At 40.5% G+C, this 22,779-nt stretch overlaps 1 protein-coding gene across 3 annotated transcripts in view; it reads right to left on the reverse strand.

The window, feature by feature from the left end:
• Positions 1-2,777: 2,777 nt before the first annotated feature.
• Positions 2,778-22,779, reverse strand: part of SNX24 (sorting nexin 24) — a 172,331-nt gene continuing 152,329 nt past the window's right edge. For 2 of the 3 annotated variants that reach the window (XM_043912255.1, XM_043912256.1), the window contains 4 exons: positions 10,652-10,746; positions 8,884-8,916; positions 8,297-8,361; positions 3,125-4,314 (listed from right to left, as the gene is read on the reverse strand). In XM_043912255.1, coding sequence (XP_043768190.1) covers positions 4,247-4,314; positions 8,297-8,361; positions 8,884-8,916; positions 10,652-10,746 — 261 coding nt within the window. In that variant the 3' untranslated portion in view covers positions 3,125-4,246. Of the gene's footprint in view, positions 4,315-8,296; positions 8,362-8,883; positions 8,917-10,651; positions 10,747-22,779 lie in introns of all 3 variants that reach the window. The other variant, XM_043912254.1, reaches the window with a different exon arrangement.

A 22,779-nucleotide genomic window follows, 5' to 3' on the forward strand; every position in this document is an offset into this window, starting at 1 on the left:
ACCAAAGAAGGGGAGTTCATAAACCATCTCACACTCTCAAAGCATCGAACAGTGATTCCTAACCTAAGTATGTGTCAGAATCAACTGGGAAGTTTCTCTAAGTACCCATGGACAGACCCCCACCCCCCACCTCCCCGATTTACTGATTCAGTTTTAGGTGATTCTGATGCACATCTCCGGTTCAGAAATATTGTTTTCAGAATCTCATAGGTTACCAGGGATATGAGAATAGCACCCTTGACAAATATCACTAATTGGTTGCCACACCCTTACTCACTAAGTCTATTCTAAAAAAACTGTGGCAAAATACATGTACAAAATTTACTGTTTTAATCATTTTTTTTTAAACAGTGGCATTAAGTGCATTCATACCACTGTGCAATGACCATCATCACCATCCATCTTCAGAACTTTACCTTCCCCAACTAACTCACTAACCCACTAAACCCACTAACTCCCCATCTCTCCCTACCCCCAGCCCCTGGCAACCACCACTCTATTTTCTGTTTCTAGGACTTTGACTATTCCAGGTACCTCAAATAAGTAGAATCATACAGCAGTTGTCCTTTCAGGACTGGCTGACTTCACTTAGCGTAATGTCTTCAAGATTTATCCATGTTGTAGCAGGTGTCAGAAGTTCCTGCCTTTTTAAGGCTGAATAATTCACTGTATGTATAGACCACATTTTATCCATTCATCTATCAGTGGACACTTGGGTTGCTTCCATCTTTTGGTTACTGTGAAACTCATTTGTAACTTGGTTGTAGAAAAAATTGTTCAAGTGAAAAGCTTTCACTTTTTTTGGGGGGGGGTAGTATATACCCAGAAACGGAATTGCTAGATCATATGGTAATTTTAATTTTTTAAAGAACTGCCATACTATTTTCTAGAGTTTGCACCATTTTATATTCCTACTGGCAACGTATAAGGGTTTCCAGGTCTCTGCATCCTTGCTGACACTTGTTACTTTCTGCTTGTTTTGGATAGTATCCACTCTGGTTGATGAGTCAGAATCCTTACCTGAGCACTTTATTCTTCTTTTTATTTATTTTTTCATTCATTTTTATTAGTTGGAGGCTAATTACTTTACAACCTGAGCACTTTAAACAGCCATTATCAATTGACCAAGTTGACAAATGAGATAAAAGCCCTTTGTTGTTCCTAAACTGTGATCATAAGACTTATACACTTTTCAAAGTGAAATGACTGAAGAATTTACCATGTGGGGACAGTCACAGTGCTATTGGGATTGTATACACAACCTGCTGTTTGAAATGGGGGAGAGGCGGAGGAGGAGGAAGGACACGGAGAGAAAGGATATCAGGGCTGCCTTATGCAAACTGGCCAGATGGCAGAGGTTAGGTCTGAGAAAGGCTCTTCAATAAACAGCAATGGGCAGGTGGGGAACCATTCTGAGACCAGCCCCAAGCAAAGCACCAGATCCAAGAACTGGGGGATGAGGGAGTGTGAGGGCTATCTCTATATCCTGGCTTAAGTGGTAAGAGGGCTTCTTTTCCTTTTCTTTATTCTCTTTTCTTCTCTGTACTCTTTACTTCATTACTGGCTATGAATCCATGATATGAAAAATCCATCTTACAAAAACGGAGAAACAGAAGAATATACGTACACTAAACATACAGTATTTGCTTGCAGGTGGATGAGAATTTCTGAAAGTACACACATAAACCAAGTACAGTGGTGTCTCTAGGAGGGGACCTGGGGATCAGGGAGACAGGATGGAAGAAGATTTTTCTTTTTATCTATCTTTTTATATGTTTTTATTAAAATCTTGACTGTGGAAATACATTCCATCCTCTTTCCAACATGCATGTCTGAGCTGCTGAGACCAGGAAGTTCCAACTCCTTCCCAGACTCCCTTGAAGTTGGGGATCAAGAAGAAGGTTCTGCCAACTGCATGTGCTTTCATGAGTTATAGACAAGAAGGCGGAAGTGGGTGAATGTCATCATCCTGCTGCTTTGTGCTGTGACTGCTGACAAGCAAGGCCATGGGTGTTGAGAGGCAACCGTGGTGTAGCTGGTGACAGCTGGACACTTGTTCTTGTGCCCAGTCACCAGCTTCCTGGGTGCTGCCATGGGGCAGCTACGGCGGTAACAGACACCTCCTGAATCTGTGTGCTGCTCCCTGGATCACAACTACATGTGCTGTTTTTGACCTCAAGACCTTCCTTGGCAGCCTCTCCGCTCCCTGAATTCCTTAAGACAGACGTTGTAGTTCCCCTGGCAGGAGGGTACTAGAAATTGCTGGGGCATTCTGGAAATTGTGCCTAGAGGCCCACAGGAGGTCATTCCCTGCATCCTTCTAAAAGATTCTGTAAGCACCGTTTCTTATGATTCCATTCTGCTTAAAACACCTACTGTAGTTGTGGTTTCTATTTCCTGTAATGGAATTGAAATGAACTATGAAAGGACAGAGTAAACATTTAAAATAAAACTAAAAATGAAAGTCATCACTAAAAAAGATTTTAATTCTCAAAAAAGATTCCTTCTTTTGTGACACACATCATTGGTGTGTCACCAATGATGGTTGATCTTTATTTTTTTTTTTTTTAAATTCTTACTATCTTGGCAAATAAATTATTTAATGCATACCTATTGGCTTAATAGGTGAGGTAATTTAACTCTTACCTTGTTGGATTAGCAATAAATGTTTATATGAATATGAGAGAAGGTTTGTGTGTGTGCATGTGAGTAAAAAGAAAAGACACAGTTTGTGTCTCCATTATAAGATTCTGGCAGTAGAAGACATATTCAAATGCTTTGGGTTCTTCATTTTTATTTAACTCAAAATAGCTAATAACAAAAACATGTTATAAAAAAAATCTCCAACACTTGACTCTTCAGCCATTTTTGGTTGATGACACTTGGTTATTCAGTTCTTACTTTCCCATGTTGTCACACATCTAGCATAAATACATCATCAAGAATTTGCAGCAAGCTTTAAACCTGTGTGTTTAGAGCTTAGTCAAAAACCATGATCTACTTATTAGTTTTGAATTTAAATATTTTTCTCCTACACAGAAGCTTATTAAGCTAATAATCATAAATAGGCTAGCTATTAATTAGTTTTCAAGGAAATGCCCAAATACAGCACACATACACAGGCTGCATATACGCTTTTATCCTTTATTAGACAAAATCTGAATGTCTGTAAGATGTACAGTGGAGGTGCATCATAAATCCATTTAATTTATATTAATGCAAAATATGAGGTCAGTGAAAAGGAAACGATAAGCAATAAGGAGATAACAATCAATCTGGTAACTATACCACCTATTCAATGAATGGATGCCCTTGAGTAGACCAAGATGAGTGTGGTCAATCTGGTGTTCCCTCAGTCACCGTCAGGTCACATTTACCTTTTATAGGGCAAGCATCTTGCAAGGCTAAGTATAATTCTAGTGTTTAAAGGCATGTGTTTCTTCTACAAAATGGTGCCTGAACAAAAACCAACAAATTTAATTGGTCTTCAACAGTTCTCTCTTCCAACACTGGAGGAAAAATTGGCTGTGGTGGATGGAGATTTCCAATACGGCACCATTCTAAAGGGCTTTCAAGGATAATCTTGAGACCCCCATTCTATCTTATGTGCTGACATTAGAAGTGAATCCCTGCATATGATGCAACTCCACTGTAACGCAAATTAAAATGCCATGATTTTTTAAATGCCCTAGTATGGTCAGTATAATTTCATTTCCAGTTCAGTTCCTTCTTCACATTTAGCAGTGTGTTTCTGTAAAGCTCTCCTGGTGCCAGCATTTCAGAATGTTATCTATCACTGGCTGAGAAAAAAACCTCAGGATGAAAAGATTAGTGTGCCATAGAATCTGAACAAAAAAAGCTACCAAAGCTGATCAGTCTCACAATGATTCAGGGTGAGATTTTCAATTAGCAAATGGTGTGACTGAAGTGGAGAGGAAGTGTTTTGCTACACTTGGAGGTCCCAAAGATCTTCTTTAGTCTTCTTTTCCCGGGGTTTCTAAATTGGCAGCTACATTCTACTTCTTAAACACTTGGCCTTAACCTCAGCACCGCCCCAATTCGGCTTCTATTTTTAAAAGCACCATTCTAATGGAAATGTCCCTGCTCTGAATTACGCTGGGACTGTGAATTTTACCACTAGTGAGAGAGCCGTTATGTCATAGAGTTTAGGTTAATTTGGTAGGTATCGATTTCCTTGACTGTGACTTCGAAACCTGCTTCAGCTTCTTCCAGCCATGGAGGATTTCTACCTGGGCTGTAGATGAGGGTAAAATATCCCATGGAGAACTCCTTCAATAACCACATTTGGAAAATCTGAAAAACAAAAGGAAAACTGATTTTCTTATGCACATCAATGAAACATACGTGCATTTTGCAGAACACCACAAGGTAAGGCCTAGGCATAACTTAGAGGTGTGTATCACCATATAGTTCGCCCTTGTTTCAGACGTGACATCAGACATGCTGCTTTGGCCTCGAGTCACTTGAGGTACCACTGCGAGCTGCAGGAATGCGCGGCCAGATTTGTAGCTTATTGATTTAAGGGATGTTCTAATGGTTAATGCTGCCAGGCCCCAGCTCTTTATCTGAATGTTTTCTCACAAGGAAGATAGATTACACTGGCAATTCAATTTCTAACAAAATCTCAATATACTTGAAGGAATTCCAAGATTTCTACTGGGAATACTTTGCGGCAGTTTTTCCATCATGGTTTACAGCAGCGTTTAGCCCAAGGTGTCTTGAATCTGCTTGTTCTATTACGCTAGTTTCTAGAGAGCAGGAGGATGGGAGCCTGTCTTCCTAATGTAAAAGGGCCAATCTCTGACAAAAGGCCCCCTTTGTCAAACTTGAAAAATCAGCTCCATTTTTATAGGAGACACAAAGGAAATTCAGAGGTGTAGTTTCTGTTGTATCACATTTTAGTTATCAGAGTAGGTAAGACATGAACGGATAAATTGGACAGGGAACCAATCGATCACATCTACACATAATTATACCCAGGATTTACATAAATGTAGTTATTATATGAGGAAAGCAAGAGATCCCTAAGTATGTTCACTTATTAATTCAACCTATACAGAGGACCCACTACATTAAACCACTTACAAGGGCATTGGACCTCATCAGGGGAATAGAGAGGCTCTTAGAGGAGAGAGCTCGGGAGAGGGAGCTGACCGGCTATGAAGTCTGAGGCAGGTGGGTGCCCTGTAGAGGGTTCAGAGACCTGCATGGGGGCTAAGGTAGCAGGAGGAGTTGCCTCAGTGAGGGCAGGGGGACAATTCAAGCCTGCTAAGAAGGGACAGGAAATCTGGCTTTATCTGAAAATCAAGGAGACGCTATGGAGGGACGTTAAACAAAGTGAGACAGAAATTAATTGTTTTGAAAAGTTGTCTGTGGTTGACATTCAGACAGCAGTTCAGGAGCAAGGTGGTGACGAATTCGATGGGACTAGTGAAGAAGGATTTCACAATACCTACCGAAGAGGTCACTGTAAAAATCGGTGAATGAAACAAAGTGTTTGGACCTGAACTTGGCACAGGGTAAGTACCAGCTATTATGATATACCAAACTGCCTAATTACTGGGGATATAAGTAACAGTGCTTGCCTAAGCCATGGAACTTACATGTTAGTCAGGGAGATAAGTGAATAAACAAACAAAATGTGTTTAAAAATATCTTTAATACACAAGCAATTAATTATTCCATGACTGCCTGAATTACTCAGAAAACTGCCCTTGCCTTTGCTTCTCACTGAGAGGTGATGAGAAGGAATGTGATTTAGGGTAGGTTTTGTTGTTATTTTTGTTGGTTTATATTTATTTTTGGAAACATTTATTGTGAAGCTTATTAAAAAAAAAATAGTGAACAGGGTGGAAGGGCTCTTGGAGGTTACTAAAAAGGAGAATCAGTAAAGGCTCCCTGAAGTTGGACCTGAAAGAGGAGAAGGCCAATGATGTGTGAGAATGAGAAGCGGGTTCGAGAAAGAAGAAATGGCAAGCACCCTGAGGGGAGAATTCACTACATCCGGGACCCAGGAAGAACTGCAGTGTGGCGGGATCAGAGTGTGTGAGGGCGTCCCGGCAGAAACCTGAGCCAGGGCCAGCCCATGGAGGGCCATGTCAACCATGGCGTGAGTCTGGGGCTCACAGAGAGCGTTCAGATGGAAAAATAATACTGTGACTCAGCTGTACACTCAAGGTCTTCAAGGCCACAGCAAGGAGGAGATTGTTCCAAAGAAAGTAAAAGTAGAACAACAGAGAGTCGAGGAGAGACTTCAGGACAGCCGCCAGAACCAGGAAGAAGAGCAGAAAGGTGGGAAAGCCAAGGGGAGGTGGTGTCTGAAGACAGGGAACGTGGTCACCAGTGGCTAAAGGTGAGAGGTCAAGGAAGCGGGCTGAGAAAGCCCACAGAGGGTAAGTCACACAGCTGGCCCTGGGGACCTGGACAAGAGTTATCAGGAATTCCCCAGAAAAACCTAAACAAAGGCCAAAAACCACATGCTAAGGGAATAATGCTTTATTTTTAGCATTTTAGAAGAGGACAGTGCTTAACTGCCAAAATTTTAAAGACAGACACTCCTCTGACTTTATGGGTCTCAGTGTCTGTGTGAAAGTATTTCCAGATTCTGTATCCTCTGGAAAAGTAACCTCAACATTTTGTTAAGAAGCCATACAATGTGAATATGTGACACAAGTAAAATTTATCTTTAAATTAAATGCTAAAGAACTGCAAGAATGCATCACTAGTATAATACCTCTAAGACAACAAGAATCTGATTTATGACACGGGTCCAGCCAAAGTTCCATGAAAGGAGATTTAGTGACTGGCTCTCTCACACCTGGTTCCATCCTTTACATCAAATTCATGATTTTCACTTACTCTCAAGCAGGAATTCCCTTCTGGTGCAAGTCATTCCACTACATCAACATTCTACCAACGATCCATACTTTTTACTCTTTCCAGCTTCGGACTTTGGCCCCTGATACTCCTTCCCAGAAAGTTCTGCCATTCTTCATGGTCAAGCCAAGTGCATAACACATGCTACTTAACAACCTGGGTGAATCAAGTTCAAAGACCACAAAATACCTTCCCTCTTCTAGATAGCAAACTGGCTACTCTTGTCCACGGTGATCACTCTACTCTACACTTTTCTAGGAATTTCAGTCAAATGCACAAAATATCTGAGCAGAAACAATACCTGGAGAGAGTGCTTGTGGAACCATTATTAAAAGCTAGAAAGACTACTTTATAAATTACTGCCCATTTACTCTACACTATGCTACATAATGAATATTTGTTAAATGTAACATCTTGTTAACATAATATCAACCTAACACACCAGGCATATTTGGTGCACATTAGAAGCAAACGCTAAAGAAAGGTAATTATTCCTCACTGAAAGAATTTTATAGGGAAAATACTATTACAAGACCATATGTGTATACAGTCACATGACAAAAGGCAGCTTTCTTCTAGAATTGTCCCTCCACAGAGTAGGGCTGTGTCCGAGCCAGACTTCTTTAAATGGACAGTAAGTGGCTGACTTAAGCACAAGAGAACAGTCCCTTCTCTCTTGCTGGGGATAAGGTTTTATTGCCAGAATGTAGGAAAGGTGTCCACAGATAATCTATCTATTGCTATTTAGCTGCTATGCTATTTAGTTACTCGCAGAAACAAAGGCTGCAAACCCACTATATGCAGAGAGCACAGAGGGAGAGATAAGGCAAAAAGAGAGCCACCCCCCAGACCTGTGAAACCAGGCAAGTCGGGGACCTCCCTGAGATCCACTTTTCTCAAGATCCAATGATGATACCTGCCCTGCCAATTTCCTAAGGTGGTTAAGGAAATTAAATGAGACAGTGTCTGAGAATACACTCACAAAGAGCTGAATATCAGAACACTTTGAGAGGGACTCTGAATAAATGTTTATACACAGTTTTGGGAAAGAAGCATTAAAAAAAAAAAAAAAAAGACCAGGGCCTTGGATTCAAACCCTAGCATCTGGATAAAAACTGGCATAGTCCAAAATAACACCATCCCCCAAATTAATACCTTTACCCCCTTATCACTCTAATTCAAAACAGCCTAGAGAGAGAGAAAGAAAAATTACATTTCCTCCTGAAAGGCCTGCCCCAATTAAAATTCTGAATGTCTCTTACACCAAGAGCACTGGTTTATTGGCAGATTATTAAGCCCTGGACCAATGTCACTCTGTTAGACCTGTATTAAAAACGTGGTTTATGTGGTGCAGGGTCAGATCAGTAAAGAGCTGTTAGCAGATGACAGGTTTGATTACCGCTGGCTGCAGGCAAGACGTATGGATCCCTGAGGAACAACAGCACCGGCTGGTGGGACAGTTTGCTGGAAAGGTCAAGAACAGGCATGTCAGCATCAGGGGACGACGGTAAACAGAAAACACTACAAACTAGCTTTGAGGGGATCAAACTGCTGTGCGGGGACATCTCAAGGTTTATGTATCTAACGGTGTGTGGGTGAATAATAGCAAGCAGGGCTGGAGGAGCAAATCACCAGCAGCGCGCTCATCTTCCATTCATGTCTTTGTGGAATCGGAAGCAGATATACAATAAATCACTGATGCAAAGTGTTTTATTTTTTGAAATCTTGTAGTAGGACTATTGACGAAATAGTATTCTTATTTCATGTATGAAACAATGTAGGGTTTTATTCCTCCACCCTTAAATAGAACTGGCCACTTCTGTAACTTCCCATCAAAGATCTGTCATTTTAAAATGAATTTTCTACCAGAGATTTTAAAGAAAACCTTGACTTGAAACAATTAGATGATGGTAATGAAACATTTAACAAAACCACAGTCCTATTCTCGGTTTGTGTAACTCCTGATTGACTGGTATTTGTTCTTACCTTGACTCTTCAGATTCGGTCTCATCAAAAGATCTAAAATTTTTTGAAAAGAAAAGAAAAAGACAACAAAAGCTGGGTCAGTGTTTATGCTAACAAAGGAAGATGCAGCTAGTATTCTCAGAGCTCTAAATTGGCAGACATTTTGAGAAAGAGACTTTGGTATTTTCACAGGGTCACTGCATGGCTGATGCCGCCTCCTAACGAATCCTAAGATGGTGATATTCTTGTATTTCAGTTTTCCTGAAGAAGATCACTCAAAAATCCTACGGTTTTGCTTTTGGACTTATATAATGGAGAAAAGACTTCACTCACTTCTTTCCCACTACTTCTTCTTAAAAATACATAACCACATATGAAGCCCAACGTCCCAGCAAATGCACCAAGTTGAAACAGGAACACACTGGCCATGTATGTGATTTGGCGAGTAGGGTATATGGTTCTTGTTCTGAGGTGACTGAAAAGTGGCCCTGAGTGAAAGCTACCAGTGAGGGAGCTGTGAAGGTCTTAGTGACTTCTCAACCAGCAGACGGCTGGGGTTTAACATGCCTTTGGGTGTGGTTAGCTTAAACCCCTTGTAGCTAGTGTGGGTCCTTCAGGCAGGCCTGGAGATAGCAAGCAAATGGATCCAACACTCTCCCCAACTTGGATCTGCAGAGAGACTGTGATGATGGAGTTCTGTGTGACTAGATCTAATATGTCAGGGGTGTTGCTTGATGGCCTTTGGAGGTCAGATCATCACAGATGCCCAGAGCTGAGTGAGTGGCTTGGTTCAGAGTTAACTCTTCAGAAGAACTTTTCTCGATTGCTGCTGATATCAAATGTCTGGTTTCGTGGTACAGAGAGATTAGGATATGCAGCTCTGCATTCAGAAGTTCTTGAGGGAGGCAGCGGGGAGGCAGGAAAAGAGTTTATGACACAGACCTGGGATCTGCCAGCTACAAAGCAAGAGATTTGGGGAAAGGCACTTTATTTCTGTGGCTCAGTTTGCTCAACTATAAAATGAAGGGAGTTGGGTAAAATCATTTTTAAGATCATTTACAGCTTTAAACTTACATGAATAAATGTGTCAAGGGGATACAGACTTTGCCCAAGTATCCACAAATAAACATGTGCTGTGCTTAGCTGCTCAGTCGTGTCCAACTCTTTGTGACCCCATGGACTGTAGCCTGCCAGGCTCCTCTGTCCATGGGGATTCTCCAAGCAAGAATACTGGAGTGGGTTGCCATGCTCTCCTTCAGGGGATCTTCCCAACCCAAGGATCGAACCCAGGTCTCCTGCATTTCAGGCATTTTCTTTATCATCTGAGCCACCAGGGGGGTCCAAAAATACAGGAGTGGGTAGCCTATCCCTTCTCCAGGGGAGCTTCCCAACCCCAGAATCAAGCTAGGGTCTCCTGTATTGCAGGCAGATTCTTTACCAGCTGAACCACCAGGGAAGCCCACAAATAAACATATCAGTTCTTGAGCAGGCTATTGAGAGTCATAATTCCCATCAGGTAACATCATTCCATGTAACTGAATAATTTAAAAAGTCAATTCTTCAAGTCTAAACCCGAGTTAGTTGGTCCCCTGGCCACAATATGGAGATGAGAACTCAAGAGCAATTCCTTTGACTACGAGTAGGGGGCGAGCGAGTGCTGTCCCAAGCCAGAAGAATGGGTGTGCCCAGGCTGGCCCTTCTGGCATCATTAGGGTTATTGTTAGGCCAATAAGTGACTGCAAAGCAACTTAAAGTACAAGTCCAATAGGTAAACAACAGCAACTCTTACCCACAACTCTCTGTCTTTGGTAGAGAGGGCAAATGTCGCACATTTAGGAAATCAAGAAACAGCTTAGGAAGTTCTTCATTTTCCAGAATGACAGCCTGTGAAAGTGGAAAACAATTAGAAAGTGAAGTCTGCTAGACAATCAATCAAATAAACTATTCTGAAAAGTCATAACCATCCATCAAAATTCTTACCAGCGTTATTACTCAAAAGTGAAAAGAGAGTGGTCCCTATTTCGCCCACCAAGAATTCAGGCCAATACACATGCTATTCGGTGTCAGCAAATGCTCCTTTTATCTATTCATTCACCCAACCAGCATTTACAGAGCATTTTCTATACTTTAGATGCTGACTAGGGGGCAAGAGAGCTGGGTACCAGGTAGACACAGTTCCCTGCCTTCAAGGAGGTTCTAATCCAGAGTACTTGAAAACCTGGGAACACCAACAATACTGCTAAGACAGTTTCATCAAGTTTTCTTTATTTAGTGATGAAATGGTTTGACTGTGTGTGTATCTATAAGAGACCACAATTGTTCAGGAAATGTTATATATGGTTTTTTAAACCGTAAGATTTAGTCAAGATCTTTTAGCTATTACCTATTTCAGTAACAGGATCAACTGACATTTATTGCTATTTGGACAGCTCCACTTAAAGGGTCAGTAACAATTTTACCACTAAGTGTAAATCAGTGTGTATACTGAAAAAAAAATCTATAGAGTTCTTCCATTTAGGGAGCTCTGCTAAATAGCTGCCATAATGGCATAACTATGTCAGTTCTCAGATACCCAAATTATGCAATTTCCAGGAGGGATCGAATAGAGAACTGTAAGAGTGCATTTTCATATATATTTATTTTTGAAAGGGTCTGCCAAAGAAATGATTGCACCTCCCTCCCCCGCTTTTAAAAAAAAAAAAAAACAAAGACCATGGGAAAAGCATCAAACATTGTGCAATAATTTCTAAAATTAATATAACTATTTTAAGGGTCATTTTTTGTAATTTACCATGGCTTTTTTTTCCCACCCTAATACACACACTATTTAAAAAACAATGAGAATTGATGGTGAAATGTCACTCACACAGCTGATCAGGAATAGCTATGCAAGGTGATGCAAAAGGTATATAACAAATGACAAAAGTAAGATCAAACTGCATGTATCTTGTATACACATAATTCTACATAATGTACTGTGTTTCGTTATGATTTATATCTGGAGCTGCCCCATTTCTCACCATGTTTCGGAATTCTGTTACCCAGTTCAGGACACATAAATGGAATGAGCTACCACAGGGTCACCGGTGCCAGCAGACCGATCTCTGCTTGATTCTAGTGCTCAACTCTCCTGCTGCTCGGTCCCTGGGGAGTCATCAGCTGAAGAACCAACCTCGTCTGGGGCTCTTACTATTCCTTACATAGCCACTGTACTCCCTGAAGCTTAAGCAATGAAGAAGAGAGGGAAAAAAAGGCATTGGGGGTAATACTTTATTCACTAAACAAATACTTACTGAGCACCTATTATGTTGGGCACCGGGATAGGGCAGTGAATATTATGTGTCCAGGGGAGTGGACTGGTGTAGAAAATTGGTGATAAACAAGTAAACACAAACACACATATCTTAAACTTGCCTTGGAATACAGTGACACGGGGTCTGCACCCTCTGAATACTTTCGCATCCATCCATTCCCCCACCCGCTCATCCATCATTCATCTTTCTCAAATGTTCACTCTTTTCTTGATTATAAAGTAGAAAAATGAAAAATTGACAAAATGGAGAGAAAAAAAAACAAGTCCTTTATTCAGAGGCATACTTCTATTACTATTTCTGTTAGTTTCCTTCAATTCATTTGGCCTTCATCTAACTGAGGACATTTTGGGAGGTACCCAGAAGGTCATTATTTCAGTGCCCAGAAATGAAAGATTTCAGGAATCATGATACATGTGCGGTTCTAAGGAATTTCTGCCATAATACAAGATGCAAGGATTATCTACTTGTTTGCAGATTATCTGTTTAAGAAGATGATATACTTATTTGAATAATAAAGCTTCATGTTGTAACAAACATGGAGCTGTTCACCCTGGTGATAGTTTTAATTACGTGAACAAGTGGTAGCTTTCAGATTTAAAAAAAAAAAAAAAACACAACAGGGGAGGGGGTAACCGTTCTTATCTCCACCCCCACCTTTTAAAATAAATTAAATCAATAACAAGTGTGGGACACTTTTAATGACCTGAACTACTTAATTTCCAGGATCTTTAGACACGTCATCCATCACTGTAGTATGCAGGAAGACATCTCCTGAGTGTTCAGGGGGTTACTTTCGTTTTATTAATGCAAGATTTAGGGAATTTTAACAAGGTGAATTGTTTATTGGCCTTGACAGATTGGCTTACAATGCACTGGGTACGTCCACAGCATGATCATTAATGACAAAAGACAGGCAAAAAGCTGTTTACACTGCAACACCAAGACAGGAATTAATCCTGCTCACCCTCCCTGAACAGAGTACTCCAAATAGATGGTCACACTGTTTTAGGTCAGATATACTAGGGGAAAAAGAATAGAGAAGACTTTAGAAATTTGTGAGCATTTTATTTAAATGTTCACTGTGCTGTGCTTAGTCGTTCAGTTGAGTCTGACTCTTTGCGACCCCATGGACGGTAACCCACCAGGCTCCTCTGTCCATGGGGATTCTCCAGGCAAGAATACTGGAGTGGGTTGCCATGCCCTCCTCCAGGGGATCTTCCCGACCCAGGGATCAAATCCAGGTCTCCAACACTGTAGGCAAATTCTTTACCATCTGAGCCAGCAGGGAAGCTGAATAGCCTCAAATAATATTTTCCATAAAACAACGGCCAATGTGGATTTCAGGATTTACAGTTGCAAGAAAGCAGCACTGGGCAGTTAGTTAAGCATTCAGTTATGTGGGGGGAGTATTCCCTAAACTCTGCTAAGAAGTCTTGTAAGAAAGTAATACTTAAGTCTAAAAAAAAGAAAATAGTACTTAAGTCTAGAGATAGAATAGAGTAGAACTTAACTAATTTAATAAAATATGTATAAGTGAAATGACTGTCACCAGTTAGTACAGAGATGCAGAACGGAAACTGAGTTCAACCAAATCTTTTGGCTCAGAAACACATGACCTCATTCCATGAGAGACCCAACAGTGAAGAAGGGCCTCATGACCTATTTCATCTAAATCTTCCTCAGTTTCTCAAAAGGCTGCTGCTCAAGAAGAGCCACTCCTTCTCGATGCTGCATCCTGGGCCATTCCACATGCTTGGGACCCCAGTCTGGTCTAAATCATCAGAACTGTTCGCCAGATAAGCTCTTAATTAATATATATATATATCCCATGGATGGAGGAGCCTGGTGGGCTACAGTCCATGGGGTCACAAAGAGTCGGACACGACTTAGCGACTTCACTTTCACTTTCTATTATATATGTAAAAATTATATTTTAAACATCAAATCACATTTCCCTGTTGTTTTAGCTTGCTTATCTTTATTTCTGATTGATCTTCAATGGTTATTTCCATTCTTTACAGAGGTAAGTTGTGTAGCTGGAATATGTAGATTTAGACCAAGACCTGGGTTTGAGCATCTCCTCTGCTTACCCTAAAGGTCATTGTAAGGATTAGGTGATGTCTTAAAGAGTCTCTGGCATAATTAGCATTCGATAAATGTTAATTCTCTTTTCTTTGAGTTTTTTTTTTTGCTGTATCAATTCTCAACAATCTATTTGATCGGTTTTGGAGGTTTGGATTATTGTCTGTTTAGTAAAACTTCTTAGTCCTCTGCGATTCATGGATCCCCTTGAAAATGATGAAAGCTGAGACTCTTGCTTGCTGAAACATACACACACATATATAATTGCGCTGCCAGTGGTAGGGGGTCCAGCAGCCCTCTGACAGCCGCACCAAGGATGCCTCCTCTCAGCTTGGGTGTGGAGCGGCACTGCTGGGCACATTCTTCATTTGGCCTGGAGCCTGAAGCACTGCTGAGCCTGTGCTGAAGGCCAGCCCCCCGAAGGACACGCTAGCCTAGCCTTCTTGCTTCAGTTTTCCACCTCTTGGTCAATTAGAACCCCGCTGGAGTGCGTGCCGCCTTGCTATTAGAATTCATGAGTGCTTTCAGCTCTAGGCTGCGGGTCTGGCGGTGAGGCAACCCTGGTAAAAGATTTTTTTTTTGAAAGACCAAAATCTATTGCTGAGCTGGATTTAGAAAGCAGTTCATATTTATGGCATCTACATCTTCTGTACATAACTCTAGAATTCAACAAGCCATGGTGCTGAAGCTTTCCTAAATTAGCCAAAAAGGAAGGAAAGATTTAAGCTCTATTTCTGCAGAGTATATGATAGTACGCTACACCTGTTATGAGGGGGAATTTGAATTGCTGGACAGTATTGGGTCCTGGGCTGAGTGCTTTCTAACTGATTAATAACTTGGAAGGTAGAGTCCTGACACCGATGCAAGTTGAGATGGTGAGTTAGATTAACTAACCATTTTGTTAAGGAGGGTGGCATGGTTTGGTAGCTAACTTATGCAGTAAAACATCAGAATTAAAAATGAAAGTAACACATTGGAGAAAAAGTTAGAAGTAATCCCATTAAATTGTACAGGTTAACGTACCAAGTCAACTACTGTAAGAGGCAGAATGAAGCGCCCAAGGCAAGCTGGATAATAGGTCATGAGCCCTGCTGGTTGCAAGCGGTGGGTCAGCAAGAAAGTGCTATTTCCACAAAGGTCTAAAATGAGCTGAGCAGCCCTCTCACTCCACTGAATGCAATACTATTTAACCCCCAAGGAAAGAGAAATAAAAATAAACTCAGACAAGCTAGAGGCAAGCAGTGAAAATGACTAAAACATTCAGAATGGTTTCCATATGAAGAGGTTACTCAACAGTGGGTACCAAGCATGGAAGGGGGTGGTGGAGGACCAAGGAGATCATGTGGCCTTTCGGTTAACTAACCATTCTGGTAAGGAGGGTGGCAGTTTCCAAAGCTGCTGGAACAAGAAGAAAGTACTGTCTAAACCAGCAGAGAAGGAATCTATCTCTAGCTGAAATCTGGGCCATAAAACTAGGAGAAGTGGTGCTTGTATGGGAAGAGTAGGCTCCTAAGAGCTTCTAAATATCTGGGTTCTGAATGTCTGTTACCTGCTTTTTCATACACATGCAGACTGGAGATGCTACCAAATTAACTGAAAAACCACAGTAAAGAAAGTTCCATCCAATTTGCCACAAAGGAAGTACATAGATTAAAAACCAGGTTGTTATTAAGACGCACAAAGGAAATGGGGCTAAATCAAAGAATTTTAACAAGTGTGTGATAGAGCATGTAACAGACTTTGCTAAGATGATATCCAACTCTGATAAACATGAACACAGGTGATTGGGTGTACCTTCTTTTTTTTTTTTTTTTATTAGTTGGAGGCTAATTACTTCACAACATTTCAGTGGGTTTTGTCATACATTGATATGAATCAGCCATAGATTTACACGTATTCCCCATCCCGATCCCCCCTCCCACCTCCCTCTCCACCCGATTCCTCTGGGTCTTCCCAGTGCACCAAGCCCGAGCACTTGTCTCATGCATCCAGCCTAGGCTGGTGATCTGTTTCACCATAGATAGTATACATGCTGTTCTTTTGAAATATCCCATCCTCACATTCTCCCACAGAGTTCAAAAGTCTGTTCTGTATTTCTGTGTCTCTTTTTCTGTTTTGCATATAGGGTTATCGTTACCATCTTTCTAAATTCCATATATATGTGTTAGTATGCTGTAATGTTCTTTATCTTTCTGGCTTACTTCACTCTGTATAAGGGGCTCCAGTTTCATCCATCTCATTAGGACTGGTTCAAATGAATTCTTTTTAACGGCTGAGTAATATTCCATGGTGTATATGTACCACAGCTTCCTTATCCATTCATCTGCTGATGGGCATCTAGGTTGCTTCCATGTCCTGGCTATTATAAACAGTGCTGCGATGAACACTGGGGTGCACGTGTCTCTTTCAGATCTGGTTTCCTCAGTGTGTATGCCCAGAAGTGGGATTGCTGGGTCATATGGCAGTTCTATTTCCAGTTTTTTAAGAAATCTCCACACTGTTCTCCATAGTGGCTGTACTAGTTTGCATTCCCACCAACAGTGTAAGAGGGTTCCCTTTTCTCCACACCCTCTCCAGCATTTATGGCTTGTAGACTTTTGGACAGCAGCCATCCTGACTGGCGTGTAATGGTACCTCATTGTGGTTTTGATTTGCATTTCTCTAATAATGAGTGATGTTGAGCATCTTTTCATGTGTTTGTTAGCCATCTGTATGTCTTCTTTGGAGAAATGTCTGTTTAGTTCTTTGGCCCATTTTTTGATTGGGTCATTTATTTTTCTGGAATTGAGCTTCAGGAGTTGCTTGTATATTTTTGAGATTAATCCTTTGTCTGTTTCTTCATTTGCTATTATTTTCTCCCAATCTGAGGGCTGTCTTTTCACCTTACTTATAGTTTCCTTTGTAGTGCAAAAATCAAGACAGTATGGTACTGGCACAAAGACAGAAATATAGATCAATGGAACAGAATAGAAAGCCCAGAGATAAATCCACGAACCTATGGACACCTTATCTTTGACAAAGGAGGCAAGGATATACAATGGAGAAAAGACAACCTCTTTAACAAGTGGTGCTGGGAAAACTGGTCAACCACTTGTAAAAGAATGAAACTAGAACACTTTCTAACACCATACACAAAAATAAACTCAAAATGGATTAAAGATCTAAATGTAAGACCAGAAACTATAAAACTCCTAGAGGAAAACATAGGCAAAACACTCTCCGACATAAATCACAGCAAGATCCTCTATGACCCACCTCCCAGAATATTGGAAATAAAAGCAAAACTAAACAAATGGGACCTAATGGGTGTACCTTCTAAGAAGCAAAAAATAATCATTTTTTACAACCATGTTACTCAGTCATAGAAGAATAAATGACTTTCCTTATTATAGACCAAAATATCACTCTAAAAGAATGGGAAAAAAAAGTCTCTATGAAAGTATTTACCCAAAAATTGCCTAAAGGGGGCAGAAAAACAATAGCACTGGTACCAGCATCCTCCGCCAGCTAAGTGTTTACTCCAGGAGAAATGTCTCTTTTATTGAAAAGGTGCAATTATCATCATGTAACACAAATCACAAAATCCCAATTTTTCTACCTTATCAGCTTTATAAAATCATGTTCCCAAAGGATAGCATTGATTAGTTGCACATGTTCTTTCTGTGACATCCCAAACACTTAATTGTCAGTTATCTTTTCTTCTTCAGTAAGTAAAATGCAGTCACAAAATTACAGAGGGACCCGTGCTGCCTTAACCTTCACTAGATGCCATCATGCAGTGGAAAACACTGGTAAAATATCACAGGACAACGCTGTCCGACAAGAGAGACGTATAAACACTGTAATGATTTCCCACGAGTTTCCATTTTAGAAAATTGTCACTAAGGCGAGCATAAATGGTGACATATCTCCACCGAGGACACGGCAAAATCGAACGCTGGCATTCTAGTTAGGTCCAAACCTAGCCAGCAGCCAATTATAACAGGAACGGAGAATCTTGTTGAAAACTTGGACAAGACCACTGTGCTAACCTTCCAAGATCACTGCACAAAGCTGTATTGGTTTCACTGATTTGATCCTTTTATTCTCTTTTCAAAACATTAAAAGAAAAAAAAACCCCACCACATTTCTTCCCATTGTCTATCAAGGTTTGTTATGAACTGGAAGGAACCTCCTGGTCACAAAATTCAGGGTACTGAATTAAGTCGGGAGGTCTCCAAGAGCTCAGAAAGCTCTTTTCCTATTCCATCTCATTTGGTTTGAAATGTCCGACTAGGGTGACCAAGTTCATGACAGTTTTTCCTCTCTTTACCAGGAAAGATGCTGCGCACCATTCCGACTTCAGAGGTGCAGCTGAGAACAGGGAGGGAGAAAAATCAATACCTTTTCACTGCAGTGAGTGGGCTTCAGTGTTCTGTCCTTTGGGAACCAAACCTACCAGCTCAAAGAGGCTCTGCGGGCCTCAGTCCTCCACGTACCTCCTCCCCAGCACTTGCTCAAGATTTCACAAAATGAACCACAGGAAGGTTACTGAAGGAACACTATTTTAAAAAAGCCAGCCAGTAAACAGATCTAAGAAGGTTCATGATCACCTGAAAAATAAAAATCAGATGTGCTTCGGAGGAGCCCATTGCAGCACACATCCTTCTCTGCGTGCCACCATTCCTAGGATGAGTCTGCTCTGGTTCTGTTGGAAATTGCACTATTCAGAAATTCAAATAGACATCTGCTATCATTTCACAGGGCTTTATAGACTATCTTACAAGAAATCTGAGGACCTGCATGAAAAGCTGAAGGCTTCTGACAAGGGCCTGTTTAAAATGGTAAAGAATCTGTGTAAGGAAACGATGTGATTTGGCTTCAGGAATATTTGACAGAAGAAATCTAATTTCTGATAATATGGATAAAAAGATAAAACCAGGGGACAATAGAGACTGGAAAACAACCACCATTTGAGCTATTCTAATATCAAATTTTAAGTCTCTTATGTTTCTAGAATATCTACTCATAAAAAAAGATATTTATTTACCAGGCATTAAGTACAACCCCTGGCACAATGGGTAACCACACAAACATGATCTTGTCTTCCCAGGACTTACAGTCTAGTGGGGAAGATGGATAGTGTTCAAATAATCACAGGGATGGATATGAGATTACAAGCTGAGATAAGTACCCTGAAGGGAAGGAATCTGTTTCTCTAAGCATTAGTAACAAATCACCCCATTTATGTACATGTATGTGCAGTCGTGTCTGACTCTTTACGACCCCATGGATTATACAGTCCATGGAATTCTCCAGGCCAGAACACTGGAGTGGGTAGCTTTTCCCTTCTCCAGGGAATCTTCCCGATCCAGGGATCAAACCCAGGTTTCCTGCATTGCAGGCAGATTCTTTATCAGCTGAGCCACAATGGAAGCCCAAGAATACTGGAGTGGGTAGTCTATTCCTTCTCCAGGGAATCTTCCCAACCAGGAATCGAACTGTGGTCTCTTGTGTTGCAGGTGGATTCTTTACCAGCTGAGCTACCAGGGAAGCCCCCATTAACCTGTGAAGTATTAACAAAGCTTCCCTGGGAAAGTGACCCTTGAGCTGAGAGTTGAATGAGCTAACAGAATAAAGGGAGTGGGATATTTCAGATGCAAAGCACAGCATACTGTTCAAAATCTAGTGTGTTCAAAGGCTTGTGGAAGGTGGAAGCATGGCATTAGGAAAACAGAAAGGTCAGTGAGGTTGTGCCTGAGGAAAATAAAGCTGAGCAAGCACATAGGAGAGCCTGAACTATAAAGGTGGGCTGGGGCCTCTCTGTCATATGAAAGATGATTTATGTTTTTGACTACAACTGGAACAGCAGTGGCATTCCTCAGATCAGTGATCATGCATTATGGCCTCTCTCTTGCCTAAAAAATCCCACGGACAGAGGAGCCTGGCAGGCTACAGTCCATAGGGTCTCAGAGTCGGACATGACTGAGTAACTAAGCATGAGCACAAATGGACTCTTAATCCACGGAGTTAATTAGATTTTTCATTTCATATTTGGTTCCTTTTCAATCCTGCCTGTTTTGCTATTTGTTGGTTCATGATCTTTTCTTATGCCTTCACCTGTTTTAGACATTTTAATTTGGACTTTCCATTCAATCATGCTTGTACTTGAGCTTCTTGGGATTTAGTTCTGTTTTTGTGTCTCTCACTCGGAGCTGTTCATTTCTTCTCTTTTGCAGTTTTGGTTCGTGAACTCATCTTCTGCAGGGCTTTATCCGTGGGAAAGGCTAGACCAGGTTCAAGGTATGCACTCCCTGAGTGGTTTTGCTTCTGCTCTAAGGAAACACATCCCCGACAGATACAGTCAGCTGGGGGAAAATAGGTTACTTTTCTAGATTGGAGTCATGAGATCATGAAGATGCAGAAAATGCAAACCCTAAACTCTCACAAAACATGGTTGGGAAGCAGGAAGAAAACTTTTGTTCACATTCAATGGATTTTCGTAGGCCAGTGGGTTACAGACATGTGGGGAGTTGAGCAAGATAATTGTGATTCAGAAAAACAAATATTAAAAAAGATTAAAAATATATTTAAAAGATTGAAAATAATAAAAAAATAAAGAAATCTATCTTTTCTAATTTTTAATGGATTTATAGCAGTATATGTAAAAAACATGACTAAATATGCATATATTGAAGTATTATGCTCCAACTTTTCGTTTGATAAGGATAATATGGTCCTAGGTTAATAGATTATTACTCTGATTACAGTGCACACAGGCTTTAAAAAAGCCATTAAGGCCCAATCTGGCCAAACAATACCATTCAAATAGTCTACCTTAGACTTGGTTATACTTTTACCAGGTGGTGGTGGTTTAGACACTAAGTCACGTTGGATTCTTGCAATCCCGTGGACCACAGCCAGCCAGGCTCCTCTGTCCATGGGATTTTCCAGGCAAGAATACTTGAGCAGGTTGCCACTTCCTTCTCCAGGGGATCTTCCCGACCCAGGAATCGAACCTGAATCTCCTGCATTGCCGGCGGATTCTTTACCAACTGAGCTATGAGGGAAGCCCTACTTTTACCAGGGGATAGCTCTATTATTAGAAATGCCCTTCCCACCTTCTCAACAGGCCAACTCCTACTTCTCCTTCAAGCCTCAGCTCAAGTGTTACTTTCCTTAAAAAACGTTCCCAAGATCCTCAGGTTGGGCTAAGTTATCACTTTGTGTGTGTGAAATAATCAAATCATTTTGTGATGTGATTGAGTCATACTAGCTTTTGACAATTTTAACCTACCACATATGGCATTTTTCATATGGTTTACAACAACAATAAACTTTATTTAATGCCTGGTCTGTGCTGGGCTCTTATTTAATTTCTTACTTAATTTTCACAGTACTATGAGATATGTTCATTATCCACATTCTACATATGAGGAATCTGGGGCTCAGAAAAGGCAAAATCACCTGTGCATATTTTCTCAAAGGTAAGGGGTCAAGCAGGATTGGAACCCAGGTCTCACCTGCTGTAAAACTACTGATCTACAAATGTTATCCATTCACTGGGTCATTCATTCATTCTGGAAATATTTACTGACATTTACTGCATGCACAACAGCATTTGGCTATATAGTTTAGTTCTTTTCTTAGTAAGTTTTATTGGAATCCTTTATCTTTTCCAATACATATTTTTCTACTGTTTTTACAGATTTGATTTATCCCATAAATAAATTTAAAGGAACCACTGAAATTAGCTCCCTTAAAATAACACTTCTAACTTTCTTTGGGTTTAAAAATTTTCTAGGGACTTGCCTGGTGGTCCAGTGGTTAAGAATCTGCCTTCCAATGCAGGGAATATGGGTTCAATCCTTGGTTGGGGAACTGATTCCATATGCCTCAGGGCAATGAAGCCCATGTGCTCTAGAGCCCATAACTAGAGAAGCCCATGTGTTGCAACAAAGAGCCTGCATGATGCGAATAAGACCCAACACAACCCAATAAATAAATAAAATATTTTTCTAAAAGTTCTTAAGACTCAACTAATTCTTACAAGTATATAAGGACTCCAAGAAGGAAAACAAAAAACTCATTAATTTCTGTCCTATATTAAAAAAAAAAACAACAAAAAAACAGATGACAAAAAAAAAGCAAAGACAGAAACATTTCAAAATCTATTTGACAACCTCCGACCAACTCAGTTCTTCTTTGACTTGGCAAAATGCTTTAAAGTGACATCTTATATACCTTTGATCTATTTAAATTACCTAACTATACGCTGAAGAACAATGTGGCTCAATTACACATTATAGATAACGTCAGATTTATAAGAACAAGATGATCGTGTTCTTGATCATCCAACAGAAAAAAAAAAATTCTAAAAGCAGTTATAAATTAGCTACTTACCTATAAGCCAAAACTGAGATCAAGGGACTGACACATTTGAATAAAACCACATATTACAAAGCACCTCAAAACTGATTGAGTTTTTCAAAGAATATGGTATGACACCAACTGAAATACAAATTATAGAATATGCTTATGG

Source organism: Cervus elaphus, chromosome 9, assembly GCF_910594005.1.
Source record: "Cervus elaphus chromosome 9, mCerEla1.1, whole genome shotgun sequence".
Taxonomy (NCBI): Eukaryota; Metazoa; Chordata; class Mammalia; order Artiodactyla; family Cervidae; genus Cervus; species Cervus elaphus.